Genomic DNA, 15,077 nt, shown 5'->3' with positions numbered 1-15,077 from the left:
TCCATGACGCTATATTCTCAAATCTTTTCTATAAAGAAGGAATGTAGTTGACAATTGTTAATAGTTTTATTTGATCGTTCGTCAAAAAGTTGTAACTCTGTTACTCTTGTATCTTCAATGTAATTGAGTAATTAAATAGTAATTTAATTGAATGCGTTTTAATTCCCTTTTATTATTGTTTAATTTGAGTTACAATGCTATGACGTTAAATTTTATTTACACTTAAATGTATTATGAATATTGCTGGGCCAAGTGTGAGGTTGAGCGCTCTATAACCAGGTTTCGCTCTATAACAAGGTTTAAACCCCCAATGCTTTGCATTGACCGTTCCAAGGCGGTGATCGCAGCTTTATTCATATTTTGTGTTTATGTTGGTTTATATTGTGCTGTATTGTGCTGTTTTGTACTGTTTGGGCAATCGGTCACTTGCCTTAAATAAAGGACCAACTAATTGTTTGTACCGAAAATTCAAAATCCAGCAGCTGGAGTTTCACTTCTTTATATTGTGAACTTATCGAAGTTTATCTGGTAAGGTTTAAACAATTTGAACGTTGGCAAACATAAACTTTTGGACAAGATAATGCCACATTTGATAAATCACACTCAATATGAAAGCAAAGTTATCTGCTTGTCAAGACACACAACCACACATACTGTTTTATTGATAAACTATATCAGACCGATACTTCATTTTAAAGCTGCTTCATATTTAGAAAAGCTGTGATTTGGAACAGAAACTTTTAGATCAATATAGGACTTGTTTTTGGCCTGGGGCGTAGCACAAAGGCCTAAACAATGATGTATACCCATATCTGAGCCTATCCGAATTGGCTGGCTTCCAAAAACCAAATTCCCAAAAACTCTGAATTTCAACTTAATTCATGCGCAATAAAAGTAGTTCTTCGCAGATCTTAATAACCCGCCTTGTAAAAACAAAACATTGATCACTATATAACATGTCAGTGTCATAAAAAGTTAAAAAAAAATATATTGAAGAAAAATTGCTAAGTTAAGTTAGGCTGATAACTTGTGAGGGATTCCACGAAGAAAGTCATGTTCGCAAAGTAGAGACACTAAAGGGCGGGAAAGATGCGGTGCTCGCATTTCTTAAATTCTTTATTCAAAAATAGAAAAAGACATAGCGTCATCAAAGAAATGCAGCATTTGCCAAACAGAAATGAAATGCCCTTCTTGCAACAATGCAAAACCACGGACGCAGAAACCAAACTCAGGAGGACGAGAAATTACGTCAGACTCGTATAAAAATGAGCTCGCAATATACACACCACAGAGAAAGGAGCTCAAAGACCCCAGCAAGATAACGCCCAGCAGTCCACTACCACCCACGTGTGGTCTTCAAAGAAATTGATGTTGTCATGGAGACGGACACCGATGATGATGCGCTGGACGACACAGTACCGTGCTGCGTTTGCAAGCAGATTACACCTCCAGACTTAAGTCTCCATCCACATTTGAAGATCGTCAACTGGGCACAGTGTGATAAATGCGACGATTGGGTTCATCTAGCTTTCTGCACAACCGTTCGTCTCGTCAGACGTCAGTCGGAGTTTGTGTGCCCAAAATGCGAGGATTAACAAACAAATCAGCAAACAATTCACATTTAAGTTTTATTTATGTTTTAAATCTCGTTATCATATCTGTATCTGTTAAAAACCGTTTTGCATTATACAATTTGCAAGTTACATACGTTGATTACATTTTAAATTGAGTTATTACAAATGGATTGACTTTCATGAGCCGATCCGTAGCGAGTGAATCATTGTTTGTGACGTCAGCACTTGGCCAATGAAAAGAACGGTATCGCGAGAAGCGCTTTCTGAATGCAGATCGTCACGTTCGAGTATGTTCAGGTAGTGGTCACAGATTATAACGTCAGGGTTTTCCACAGGCCATTTAACGGTCCCTCCCCGGGGTACTTGAATTTCGAAATCAGAGTCTGCGGGGCGCCTAAAATTTTTCCGATCAGTGTATATTTTTCAGATACGGCAACTAGCAATTCTTAAGATCAAAGCGATATCGACTTTGCCGAAAATTGTGAGAGCCGATTTACGACCCTCTGTCAATTACATCACGTTTCTCTTTACCCAACTAAAGCCCGCCTAAAGGCGGAGCGTCGCTATTTTGGAAAATCAATATTGGCCAATGAAAGCGCCCGCTTTGAATGAGTGACCGCACTCAAGGTAGGCACTATCTGTAATTAAATCATGCAGAAGACTTGCCACAGAAATCTTGGACAGTTTCTTAGAAGACTGATGATGGCAACCGGCGGTAATCCTCATGGAAGTTGTTCATTTCATGCAAAAAACTGTAAAACATTTACTCGACTGGTAAAGCGTTTTAACAAATAATCGTTGAATTCATAACGCAACTGTTAATGTGTTGTTGAAATCTCAAATGAGCATAGTTAAATTTGTAATCCGAAACCCACTCCCGAATGTTAATGTCAACACGTTACTAATCCGAAATACACTTCCGAAGGTAAATTTTAACTCGATTAACCGATTCTTGCTTTTAATAACAGTGATAATTTATTTTGTGTTGACCTTTGTCTCGGCGCGAAAAGTGTGCAGCATGTACAACGTCGCGTCATTTGCATAGAAAACGTGCGTGTATTGAGCGTTGTACAAACAAGCTCACATCACGGCAAGGGATTTACGCATGTTCAGTAGCAATATTTCATCAAATCTATAAATAGACACTAATGCCGAAATTTATTTGATACTTTTGATACTTTAGACAAATGGCAAAGTTTGTTTTAAAGAAATTATTAAGAACTTATTACGTCAATATTTACCAGAAGTTTTGAAAAAATAATTATGGGATTATCGGGTAATGAATAGAAACTTGAAAAGTAGTAAGTATGCAGTAATAGAGTCGGGTTGATACAGATGAATTAGGGAATCGTTCGTGTCGGGATTTAAGTATCTATGCGGGAAACTTTTTAAAACAATTAAAAAATTTATCTTTATAAATGACTTTATAGCTGGTGGGGTTTTCTTAAAGAGTCATAACATAGCGCACCAAATTACGTCTTTTGAAGCTGTTTTTCTAAGAGTTATTACGCACCACAGAACGTCAATTGACACGTTAAATTTAAAATATATTATATATAACGTCGGGAGGGGACACCCCCGATTGGCCCGGGGCGCCAGAAAATATTCCTGTGGAAGGCACTGAACGTTGATGTTTGATGTGATTTTGGTTTTTAAATTAAAGTTGAATGTTTTTCCCATATTTTGTTGCGTTTAAATAACTTGTGAGTTGAAACTATAGCCTACAGCATCCACTGTAACGTCTAATAGGACCGGTATCTTAAGAACAGAGCATATATGCGGACGTGAATAATTTCATATAAAATGTGTTTTGTCCAAAAAATATCTTAAAACACAATCTAATGACATTTCTAATGTACACCAACAATTTGGTGCAGGACACGACAAGCAGGTATAAAGGTGAATATAGGCTATTAAACTAACAACAAACAAAAAACTGAATACGTGCAATGATTAATATTTATAAAATTCAATTTTGAATCATGAATGTAAAGATTTCACCATTATTTTGATTATTCAAATTTTGTTGTCGTAAGATAATATCGTCCATATATATTATACATAGAATCTCAATAATGTCGACCTGAGCCTAGTTCTTCTTGAATGCTCCGAACTTTTATGAGAACATACATACATGACATTTGTACGTGCAACTCAAATCTGAGTCCTACGAGTAGCGCTAATTATTGAGGATATCTCGGATATCTCGCATTTACACACCAAAAAGCATATTTCCGTTTGCAATTTTGATTGCAGCAGACGCAGATTTTTTCGCCGAGTCGGGGTCACGTGATAGTCATGTGACTTTGTATATACTGGAGTAGTATTTATGAAGTGTCGGGTAATAGGTCATGTTTACATCGGCCGCCATTTTGTTTTGTCTGCAAGAGGTGACAATAATCAGGGAATCATTGTTATGAATTCTTGAAGGTAGTTTGCTGGAAAACTTTACAGATAAATAATTCAATGATTGAACTGTTAGTCAATTGTTAAAATAAAATGTTTTTGTCATTTAAGTGTTTCAATTTTAATGTAATTTAACGTAATTTCTTAGATGTTCGATAACTGGTTCGTCCACCATACATGTTTTCGGATAACAACATGAGATTATGATTTTTCAGTGTTTACGATTCACCTCATTGCATTAAATTTCAATTGAAATTCAAAAAAATTACTGAAAATTTTGTACACGTACAATATTAATTCATCTTACAACGTCAAATTAATTACATTAATTTATTTAACACTGTTTTGTTTGTTTTGAAGTTGAAGCTCCCACGCTGCAATCTCATTGGTCCGTTAGAATGATAGAAATATTTATCGTTTTGTGAGATTTACAAATAAGGTTACACTACACTTTGCTAAAGATAAAGATTACAAGTGCCATCTATTGCGTAATGTTGATACATCGACACTCGCACGGTCCCGCAAGGAACAGTTACAATCGCTAGTTAAACAAATGTTTAATAAATACGATAAATAGAGCTTTATTCTTGACTGATATTTTGTATGTCAACAAATTAAATGAAACTATTGATGTTTGCAACTCGTGCATGTCCCGCCCCCACCACAACTAACCATACTTATAAATTGTTCCATTTCACACAGTTAGACACCAGTATGCCATAAAAATCACACAAAAGTGAAAGAAAATGGTCAGACTAAAATATTTAAAAAGCGCTAAATGAGGGTATGGATTCAATGATTGAACTCATTTAGAGATGTCAGTACCATAAATTATTCAATAATTGTGGAATTCAGTGTCCAGTATTCACATGGTCCTTTATCACAATTAAACGCCCTCTTAAGTATAATAATCAGATTTGTTAATTAATAATTCCGAATGGAATAACTGAAGGCTAGCAACATCACTCGTGAAGTTAAGCTCATAAATTATGGAATAAATGGCATAGTTCAAAATTCAAATTGTGTATATTTCGTAGCCGACGCTCATATTGACTTAAAACGTTTCAAGAAAAAAATCTTAAAAATTTATGTAACTTATGAATTTCACTACAATAGGTTATAAACAAAGCCATTATTCATAAGAAGTTTTACTTGGATTGCAGAATGTATGACAGAATGCAAATTTTAATAGGCTTTCACACAATCGAATATTTTCTACTTGCGGGTGCGGGGGGGGGGGGTAAATATATTTAAACCTGAATTGTTCTAGTTCATTACATGTTTCCAATTTTGAATTTTCATCATTTATTCTAAATTGAAGTTCATTTTATTGTAAACATGTTCACCTTTGCAGAGGCTGTAAGACAGATTTCCCTTTGTACCTCTAGAACTCATATGTGCACCAAGTTTGAGTGCTCGCAGCATTTATCTCTCCTATTATATTAACGTTATTAAACAATAATTGTACAATCTAATTAAACAAAAGCTAGAGGTATGCTCGTAATAGGCAAATGCACTGCTTAATTTATCAAATTCAACTAGAGGAGCTGTTGTGTTTAATGTCTAAATTTCCGTTAGAATTTGGTATCGAAGACGATTATATTAATTCAATAGTGGACAGATCTGGTTTTCTAAAATAACATGACTGCAAATTGTTTAGGAGCTGAATATCGATATACTTCTTTATATTCTTATTATTGCAAAATGATTCGTTTTTTTTGAAGACTAATAAAGTACTTATATGTTCTGTTTTGTTCTGTCGAAAACAGTGCATTCGCTGATCAACAAGGCGATAAAGGATCGTGAGTTGTAGCATAAAACAACAAATACTGACAATAACAATAAAAGCAGCATGGGTCTTGTTGGCTTAGGCTGTGTATATCTGCTGACAGAGTCGGAACTCGATGCCATCCTGTTTGGCGATTGGTCCCAATGTCATAAATAAAGGCACGCATGCTTTTATAATAAGATGTCTTTACCGGTGATGACTTTTTTTTATATAATATTATTTGTTTATGACTTTTTGTATCTTGCTAGTGTGACACTGTGAGAGTGGTTGTAAATTATGAATTCCGAGATGTCATAATGTCTCGATATACACCATGGTGACTGAACCACGTTATTTGTTTAGTTACGTATGAATCATTCGAATTAATAAAGAGGGACTTTGTATAGAAGTATAATCTTCACAAAAACAGTGTCCAATGCGATGGCAAGTGTATGTCTTGTTACGTAGAATGGGTCGCAGATTGGCAAGGAATATTCAATACATGGAGGTATGACATAATTGCATGCCTTGATATTCACTGTCTTGTTACCGTAATATAGCTATGTTTCGTAAGACTTTGTAGCTGCTATCGACGTATTGAAAGTATTGTAGTCAAGATGTTGCATGGTTATAGAGAAGATGGTGATCATGGTGTGCTCCATAGTTTTACAGATTTTAATTTGCCACTGAATGATTTTATACAAGGAACTTTTACATTTCATGTACATTTTTGCTTTACACGCCTAGTTTGCTATACACCTACTATATGTATATAGTGGACTACTTGTTTAGCTTTTCACTTGCGGTAAAATGTCATATGCAGTTCAGACTTGTAGACGATTTAACTCATTATAATGTATCAACATCCTCATTCATTTGTTCTTAAATTTCAATAAACATTTATTGAATGATCAAATTTAAAATCAATGTACCGTATAACAATAAAAGTTATCAATACAATACAGCGATTCTAAAGATTTTTTAACTGAAAGAAAAACACATCGCCAAACTGCACGCGCTTATCGGCTGACATTACGTCATCTGGATTGCATAATTGACATGACGCCTTATCTATGATCGCTCCGCCCACTAGAATTGATCCACCAATCAGCGATCGATTAATCGGGCGCACTCGTTAGCAACAACCTGTCCGCCATTTTTTAGACAAGCTACATGTTTAGGTTCACTTTTATTCCAACGAGTTTCTTTTGTTTTCCTCTTTAAAAAAACGATTAAAAATGGTTAAACGGTGTCAATGGGGGCTATGTAACTCGGACTATCGATAATCTGAAAGATTAGTTGGTGACAGTAAATTTATATCGTTTCCAAAGCCGAAAAGAGATCTTGAGAAGTGTAAGAGATGTATAAATACATGCGGTCGTCACCACGAACAACTGAACGTCAACACTGTCAAAGACAATTATAATATATTTTATCGGATATACAAGCAGATTTAAATAGTTTATGTTATCGATCTGATTATCACATACTATTTCACTATTTTAAAAATAGTTTTATCAGTTACTAGGTCAGAAGCGAGGTTCATCTGCATTACTTAAAGATAAATAAAACCCGGCATGAAGCCTAATTCATGCTGTGTTTTATTACTCTGATAGTAATACACTTAATTGACACCATACATGTTATTTGAAGGTGACATGTGATATATTATCTTATTAACGGTATCTACACATTTGCACTCATGTGGTGTCACCAATAAACGCTTTTAATCCACACTAGGAGCTCGAATGCCTAGATCTCATTTTTTAAACGAGTTTCGTTTATTTTGTTCGGATTAAAAAACGGAAATGAAATATGGCAAAAACGGTGTAGAAAGGGTTTAATGCATCTCTGACATTTTGGTATCCAGAAAGATAAGTTAGATGAATTAAATTTATACCATTTCCAACGCGGCAATGCGGTCTTGACAAGAGCGAGTGGAAGCTTCAAGAATTACCGAGATCCCCTTTATAGAACATTAATTTATTTCAAAAACTTGAAATGTCATATAAGCAATAACTAAGCATTATTAAGTATGTATTATGTCACGTGTGCATGTAAAATAATTGAGAATTTTGGTACCCAATTCGTGTAACTTTACGAATTCCCCGTTAAAAATCGCGTTTCTGTGTGTGTCAGAAACAAGTAAAAACAATTTTGTTATTATTTTAATAAAGACGTATCGATAAATGCTATTGTAAAAGAGTTATTATTACTGATATTAGTTAACCAATAAATGCGGTAACTTCGGGGAATTCGGTACCTGCGCGAGCGTCTGATATTGGTAGCCTTATTAATTTATAATAGCCTGACCGTATTCCATTTCGTACAACGCTAATTTTATATCAGACAATGTCCAAACTGTGTTGTTTTTGCGCTTTAAATTATAGTGATTGATAAATGTCCCATAAGCAATGTTTAATATGATTAATATCTCTTTTATACGCAATAACATGTGGGATTGAGGTACCCAACCGGCGTCAGAAAGCGCGTAAAACTTCACCGAATTCCCTGTTATAAAGCGCTATTTCGTGTCAAATACACGGGTAGGGGGGAATGTTTCGGTAAATATTTTGTTAATAACACGGGTAAATACCGGTGAAGTGTCAATTTATTGCAAATACCACCATTACACGTAATAACGGGTTCGATTTCGGTTAGCGCGCAAGCGTTTGAGAGCGTGTTTAATGTACCGATTTACCCGTTATAAATAGCTGATGTTCTCTTTAATCGTACATTTTTTGCATTTGCAGAATAACTAAATGGCATCAACCCCTTTACAAGTGTAATATGGTGTTAAACAAGTCCATAAAATCATCCGGAATATCGCGTAAATCTATATGCAGTCTATAGGCAAAGAAGCCATTTTGGTGTTAGCTTGTCTAGGTTTTCTTCCCGCTGAGCCACGTGATTAAGTGGGCGGAGCGATCACTGATAAGGCGTCATGTCAATTCATTCAGTTCAAGGACGCTTGTGCCTGGGAATTTTGAAACGCAGTTGCGTTAAAATATGACTTATGTGTGTCTAGGATGGATTATTGTTATAAATTGTGAATAAAAGTGTTGGACTATATGGCTGTAATAAAACCGGTGATATTGCATCGTATATTTCTTTAATAATGTAGAATGTACCCGAATAGCGCGATGTTTTAAATAACGTGTTTCTGTTAAACACATTAGTTAATTATTTAAGGATTGAGAACAGTGTCAGTTACTTTAAAAGAGTGTTAAAGGGACTTGTTCACGTTTTTGGTAAATTGACAAAATTGAAAAAAATGGCTTCAAATTTTCAAATTTTCGTTGTAGTTATGATATTTGCGAGGAAACAGTAACACTGAACATTAACCGTGCTCTCAAATTTCCATAATAATTATGCATCTTTTGACGATTTAAAAACCTGAAAATTATAAAACGTTACAAACGTAAAACGATTGAATACTTTTGGAGAGTTCTGTTGTTATCGTTATATATTGTGACATAACGAGGATTGCACCAATGGTCAGTGGTTCGAGCCCCGGTGTGGATTACTTTTTTTTGTTCTTGTTTTATACAGGAGCTATTTAGTCCCGATGTTTACATTTATCATTTTAAAGCATTTAATGACAAACTTCAAAACATGCCAAAATAAGTGAACCAGTCCCTTCAAATCATATAATTACAGTGCATTGTTCTTTCAATTTTCGACGGAAATTGACGTAGAATTTAAAAGGGTAATTTCTTAGATAAATAGGTCGTTCCTTTGTTAGCTGATCAAAGAATGTCTATCCACAAAAAAATGTCTGCTTACACAAACGTTTTTAAAATGAAAAAGGAATATGGCGATGAACACATGTTTCATGTAATCTTCGTGCAGATTTTCTGCTCATCACGGAAGCAAACAAAACTGAACGAAAATAAACATGGTGATTTTTATGCATACAAGAACTGGCGAGAAGATCATTAGGCTGTAGAGGTGGGACTTTTATATGCCAGTTGTCCAGAGTGAGTCAAAAGAAGAGTTATTTATAGCCTAAAAATTATAATATCGACGGGGTAAATGCCGCATCATGCTTAACTTAGGAGTAGACATTTTGTAAGTTGAAAAATGACAGCCACTTTTTTGTATTTTGCTTAGGTGACACGAGTATTTAAGTTCAAGAAAATCCTTCTATGTTTTACTTGGTGATTAAATTTGAATCGATGCATATACATGTAGCGATATTTTGTCTAGTTACTCTGCTTTTTCACTGAATTGTTGCGGACTATTTGACGTGGCGTAACCAAGAAAGATCGCAAATAATTTTGATATCACTACAAAAGGTTTGATTCAGTTCCAATTTAATATGTTTTTGCCATTTAAACAATTTAACGTTAATATTTTGATAAACAAAGATTTTTTATATAAATATTGTAGGATAAATAGAATACTATACTAGTGTCAGTCAGTGTGCTTAAATTTATCCGACTCGTCTTAGAAAGGCTTACGTGGCTCGGCAAGCCTCGTCGTGTAAACCTTTTTTCAACTCGCACGATAAATTCAAGTACACAATGACACTAACAAAGACTTCATAGTGCATGTATTATATATATGTATAGGATAACGCGAAATGGGTAGTAATATAGCAAATGTACCTGAACATTTGTTTAATACACAAGCTCAAACGCCAAGCAAATGTGTCACATGAAAACAAAAACACAAATGCAATGCATATCCAATGGAGACTTTTTGACGGCAGCGAATGTTTGGCTTTATTTGATGCATCACTATTTGACTTTCCGGATTCTGCCGGGACGCTGTTAAAAACAACAATTGCCAACATGGGCTTATCAAATGCGTCGCTCTCTATGATGGCTTTGCTTCTACTGAACTTATATTTGTCAAGTTCCATTGTATGGTAATTGGCAACAGAGGACGTAGAAACAAAAGGAAACACAACGCCAGGGTCGAAAAATCCCTGAATTTTAACGTAAGAAAAAGTAGACGATGTGCTGTTGACCGGATCACCACACGACGCAGGTTCATTTGTGGCACATCTGTGGATGGCACAAAACTGCATATGAATTTCTCCAGGTTTGTGCATATTAAAGTCTGTGGCACTCAAAACAAACAGTTCCTCTCCGACCTTTACATTGAAGTCGTACTGTACTGCGCAACAAACTTTCTCATAGCAAGTGTATACCCGGCCTTTTTCACCGGTTAACATTACAAATGACAAATTCATGCCAAATAAGTAGTGACGCCCAATGATCGAAGAGTTCACGTATTGTGCAAAGTCATTTGGAGCTATACCACCAATACCTTGTAAAGAAGGATCTTCTGGTTTGACTGTAGTGGCACGGGTGTCAAAAGTGTCAATCTCTCCTACAAGCAACTGACCCTCAGAATTTTTGTAATCCATACTTGTACTTGCATCGACGCCATTTCCAAATATCCCTGATCCAGCCATTGTGTATTCAGAGTTCCTAGCGTTGGAAACAGCAATGGTTATGTTATTGCGTTTCGAAATTCCAGCATACATTTGCACCGGTAAAATAAACGGATAAAACACATTCCAGGCAGATGTAACAAGTAAGTTCCGAATCCCATTTTGTTCAATGAGAGTTTGTGTCGGGTTTTCGTGAAGTAGGTCGAAGCAGACAACAGTTCCGAATCTCCCGAAATCGGTATCGAAAAACACAAATTCGGTCTTGGGCGCAGGATCAAATAAAGGCGTCTCATCGTACATGTTCCGTTTGTGATAGCGTGCAATCAGACGTCCTTTGTCGTCAAAAACGACGTTGGTGTTAAACTGGTACCTACCATCTCGGGGACAAGACGGATCGGTAACTTTGCTGCACGGTTTTATGTCACCCATGTTTGCTATGATGTATATACTCGACGTCTTCGCCCTGCAACTTAAGACCTTCAGCACTTGCGTGTCTTTGAATCTGTCAGGTTCCTCACACGGGTTCCACGAAAGTGATCCATCGGGGATGTCTTCCAAGAAAGGACTTATAGAATTGCGTGTGTGGTCAAATCCCGCAATTCCATACTCGGGGAAAATAACTATTTTCGCACCCTAAAACAAAAGAAAATAACAATATGAAAACAAGAGCACCGCCTTGCGGGTGCAGACCGCTCATCTATTTTCTTTTTAAAGGTGAAGGGACTCTCATTTTCAATCACAAAGGAGGGAGGGGTGGAGTGAAGAGGGGTGTATAGTGTGGAGGTGTGGACATTTATTCCATTATCTTCCAAAAATGCGAAAAAAATGCAAAAAAAAAAATCGGGGGGGGGGTGGGGGTGGGTGGGGGGGGGGTGGTGGGGATTCTTGGGTGCGATGGTTGGACGGTATTTCAAACATAAAATAATAAAAATAAATATTTGTGTTTTTTAACCGTTTAAAAAAAAATTTGGGGGTGAGGTGGGGGGGGGTATAGTGTGAGGGTGTGGTGGTAATTTGTGAGATAATCTTAAATAAAAAAATTAGGGGGTGATTCGGGTGGGGGAGGGGGGTGGGGGGATTCTTGGGTCAAGGTAAAATTCAACTTGCCCGGTACAGTAACCTCATGATAGCATGAAAGTATTTGAAGTTTGAAAGCAATAGCCTTGATACTTAAGAAGTAAAGTGGATCGAAACACAAAATTTAACCATATATTCAAAGTTACTAAGTCAAAAAAGGGCCATAATTCCGTAAAAATGACATCCAGAGTTATGCAACTTGTCCTTTTACTGTACCCGTATGATAGTTTGCGAGTGTTCCAAGTATGAAAGCAATATCTATGATACTTTAGGGGTAAAGTGGACCAAAACACAAAACTTTACCAAATTTTCAATTTTCTAAGTATAAAGGGCCCATAATTCCGTCAAAATGCCAGTCAGAGATACATAACTTTGCCTGTACAGTCCCCTTATGATAGTTAATAAGTGTTGCAAGTATGAAAGCAATAGCTTTGATACTGTAGGAATAAAGTAGACCTAAACACAAAACTTAACCAAATTTTCAATTTTCTAAGTATAAAAAGGGCACATAATTCTGTCAAAATGCCAGTCAGATGTACATTACTTTGCCTGCACAGTCCCCTTATGATAGTTAGTAAGTGTTGCAAGTATGAAAGCAATAGCTTTGGTACTTAAGGAATAAAATGGACCTAAACACAAAACTTAACCAAAATTTTCAATTTTCTAAGTATAAAAAGGGCACATAATTCTGTCAAAATGCACGCCAGAGTTATCTAACTTTGCCTGCCCAGTCCTCTCATGATAGTGAGGAAGTGTACCAAGTTTGAATGCAAAAGCATTGATTCTTTCTGAAAAAAGTGGACCTAAACGCAAAACTTAACCAAAATTTTCAATTTTCTAAGTATAAAAAGGGCACATAATTCAGTCAAAATGCACGCCGGAGTTATCTTACTTTGCCTGCCCAGTCCCCTCTTGATAGTTAGTAAGTGTACCAAGTTTGAATGCAATAGCATTGATACTTTCTGAGAAAAGTGGACCTAAACGCAAAACTTAACCGGACACCGACGCCAACGCCGACGCCGACGCCAAGGTGATGACAATAGCTCAAATTTTTAAAAAAAAAAAATAGATGAGCTAAAAATGTGATTGTAAGCCATCATTCATATTAATTAGTTAAAATTTCCCGATAACTTTAGAATTATTCATTATAGTAACACTTTGTACATTATAATGCGTTACAATTTCGTTTCATATGAAATATTTAAGAATCCTCTCATCCATGTAAAGACAAATGACATCATTACTCATATGCAAACAGTCAACAATTAATCTTTATTGGGTAATTCGAAATGTTGCGTAAAAAGCATTATCACACACCAATAACCTACAATATTTTCAACTTGCCTGTTTTGAAGCTTCAACAGCCCTTGTCTCTATAATGTTTAAGTTTTTCTTCATAAACTCAAACGCTTCCTCTCTTGTTAAGCTCTCATTCGCTTTTGGATGAGAAATAACAACATGTTCATAAACGGCGACTTTAACCTTGACACATTGCCCGATATGCAGCACTAAAACAAGCAACCACAGTCTCAGAAAATGTCGGATTTTATCGTCCGGAGTCATGACTGTTTATGCCTGTAAAAAAACAAACTGACTGATAATACTGCAAAACGTATCGCAAGTTCTCGACTCTAATTAAATCACATTCACAATTGTTATCAGTTATGTTATTTATCTGTTATTCGACCTGTTTATCGTCCGGATTCATGTTTGTTTATGCCAGTGCAATTGGCGCAATCTGTTTAACATTGCCAGTTCGGTTAATCTACTTCAGACGTGTATTAAATTACACGCTGGTTTATATTACCACAAAACACACCCCGGTTTATCCCAGGTTCACGACCAATGCATTGAAATCATGCTCGCTAACCAAACGATTTGTATTGCTCATCTGTTATTGCTTTTTTATATGATACAATAACATTCCCATGCTCGCCTACGCTTTCTTAACCGCACACCACTTTAAGTAAACACATCATCTAATTTAACGACGCACTTATCTTATATGCAATTTTATCAGGTAGTTAAAATATGCATTCGACGATTATACATAGCGCTTGTGCCAATCAAACATCTTAAATGCACCTTACAAAATAAGCGTTGCGGTGCACACAGAAATCTCATGTAAATGTATTTATTATCGTTGTGTGAATGAATAAACTGGTTATACAGGTTTTTGAAGGTGATATATGTCCAATGGTGCGGAAATCAAGATTTCCTCGTGCACAGATTTGTAGGTTTAGTCATTCGACAGGCAAGCAGGGTAGAGCGAAGACTTGATTTAAATCGTTTTATTTATTTTCTCAACCACATTTAATTGTGAAATTTGATTTATTTTTGTTTCGTATTGGAGTTGGCAATTTATTAATATGGACGGGAACAGGGCTGGCACAGTAAATGGACACACGTAGCGACCACGTGTCAGCGGTCAAGAAGGTAGGCCCTCGGGGATAGAGGAGAATTGATTGACGTGTTTGGTTTACATATAATACGCACATTGTGAAGAAAAGTATCATTTCTCACGTTTTTCTCTTGTAAAATGTAGTTTAAAGAGAGGCATGTCCTTTTTTTCGGAAAATCATTGGTGCCAATCCTGATATAATTGACTGTATTGTCGGCGCTTACACATTACCATTCTTACAATTACCTGAAAAATGTGTATCTGGAAATAACCAATCAGCTTTAAAGCAGATAGATTAGCAGATGTTAACGAGTCGGTGCAGAATATGTAAAATAATGGCTGTATTGAAGTATTTAAAGACATCCCTCATGTTGTTAGTCAATCAAGTGTAGCCGTGAATGAAGCCGGAAGCTGGATTTGTGATCAATGAGGACAAGTCAATATAAG

General features: G+C 36.0%; 1 protein-coding gene across 2 annotated transcripts; it reads right to left on the bottom strand.

The window, feature by feature from the left end:
* Positions 1-10,047: 10,047 nt before the first annotated feature.
* Positions 10,048-14,322, bottom strand: LOC127875148 (vascular non-inflammatory molecule 3-like). Of its 2 annotated transcripts, none has more exons than XM_052419985.1 (3): positions 13,917-14,322; positions 13,574-13,804; positions 10,048-11,785 (listed from the first exon to the last, which is right to left on the bottom strand). In XM_052419985.1, exons 2-3 carry the CDS (start codon positions 13,790-13,792, stop codon positions 10,307-10,309), a joined length of 1,698 nt encoding a protein of 565 aa, XP_052275945.1. In that variant the 5' UTR covers positions 13,793-13,804; positions 13,917-14,322; the 3' UTR covers positions 10,048-10,306. The 2 variants fall into 2 exon arrangements, with proteins under 2 accessions (XP_052275945.1, XP_052275946.1); XM_052419986.1 differs by having other exon boundaries at positions 14,049-14,322.
* Between the last annotated feature and the right edge of the window lie 755 nt (positions 14,323-15,077).

Source organism: Dreissena polymorpha, chromosome 3, assembly GCF_020536995.1.
Source record: "Dreissena polymorpha isolate Duluth1 chromosome 3, UMN_Dpol_1.0, whole genome shotgun sequence".
In the NCBI taxonomy this organism is placed as follows: domain Eukaryota; kingdom Metazoa; phylum Mollusca; class Bivalvia; order Myida; family Dreissenidae; genus Dreissena; species Dreissena polymorpha.
The sequence above is the reverse complement of the archived record's forward strand: the minus strand, read 5'-3'. Positions and strand labels throughout refer to the sequence as shown.

Bases quoted from the DNA above. Each gene is read 5' to 3' on its own strand.
- LOC127875148 (XM_052419985.1), bottom strand. From the start codon at position 13,792: ATGACTCCGGACGATAAAATCCGACATTTTCTGAGACTGTGGTTGCTT. The intron at 11,786-13,573 runs GCAAGTTGAAAA...CTTTTGTTTTAG, and splicing joins CTGTTGAAGCTTCAAAACAG to GGTGCGAAAATAGTTATTTT.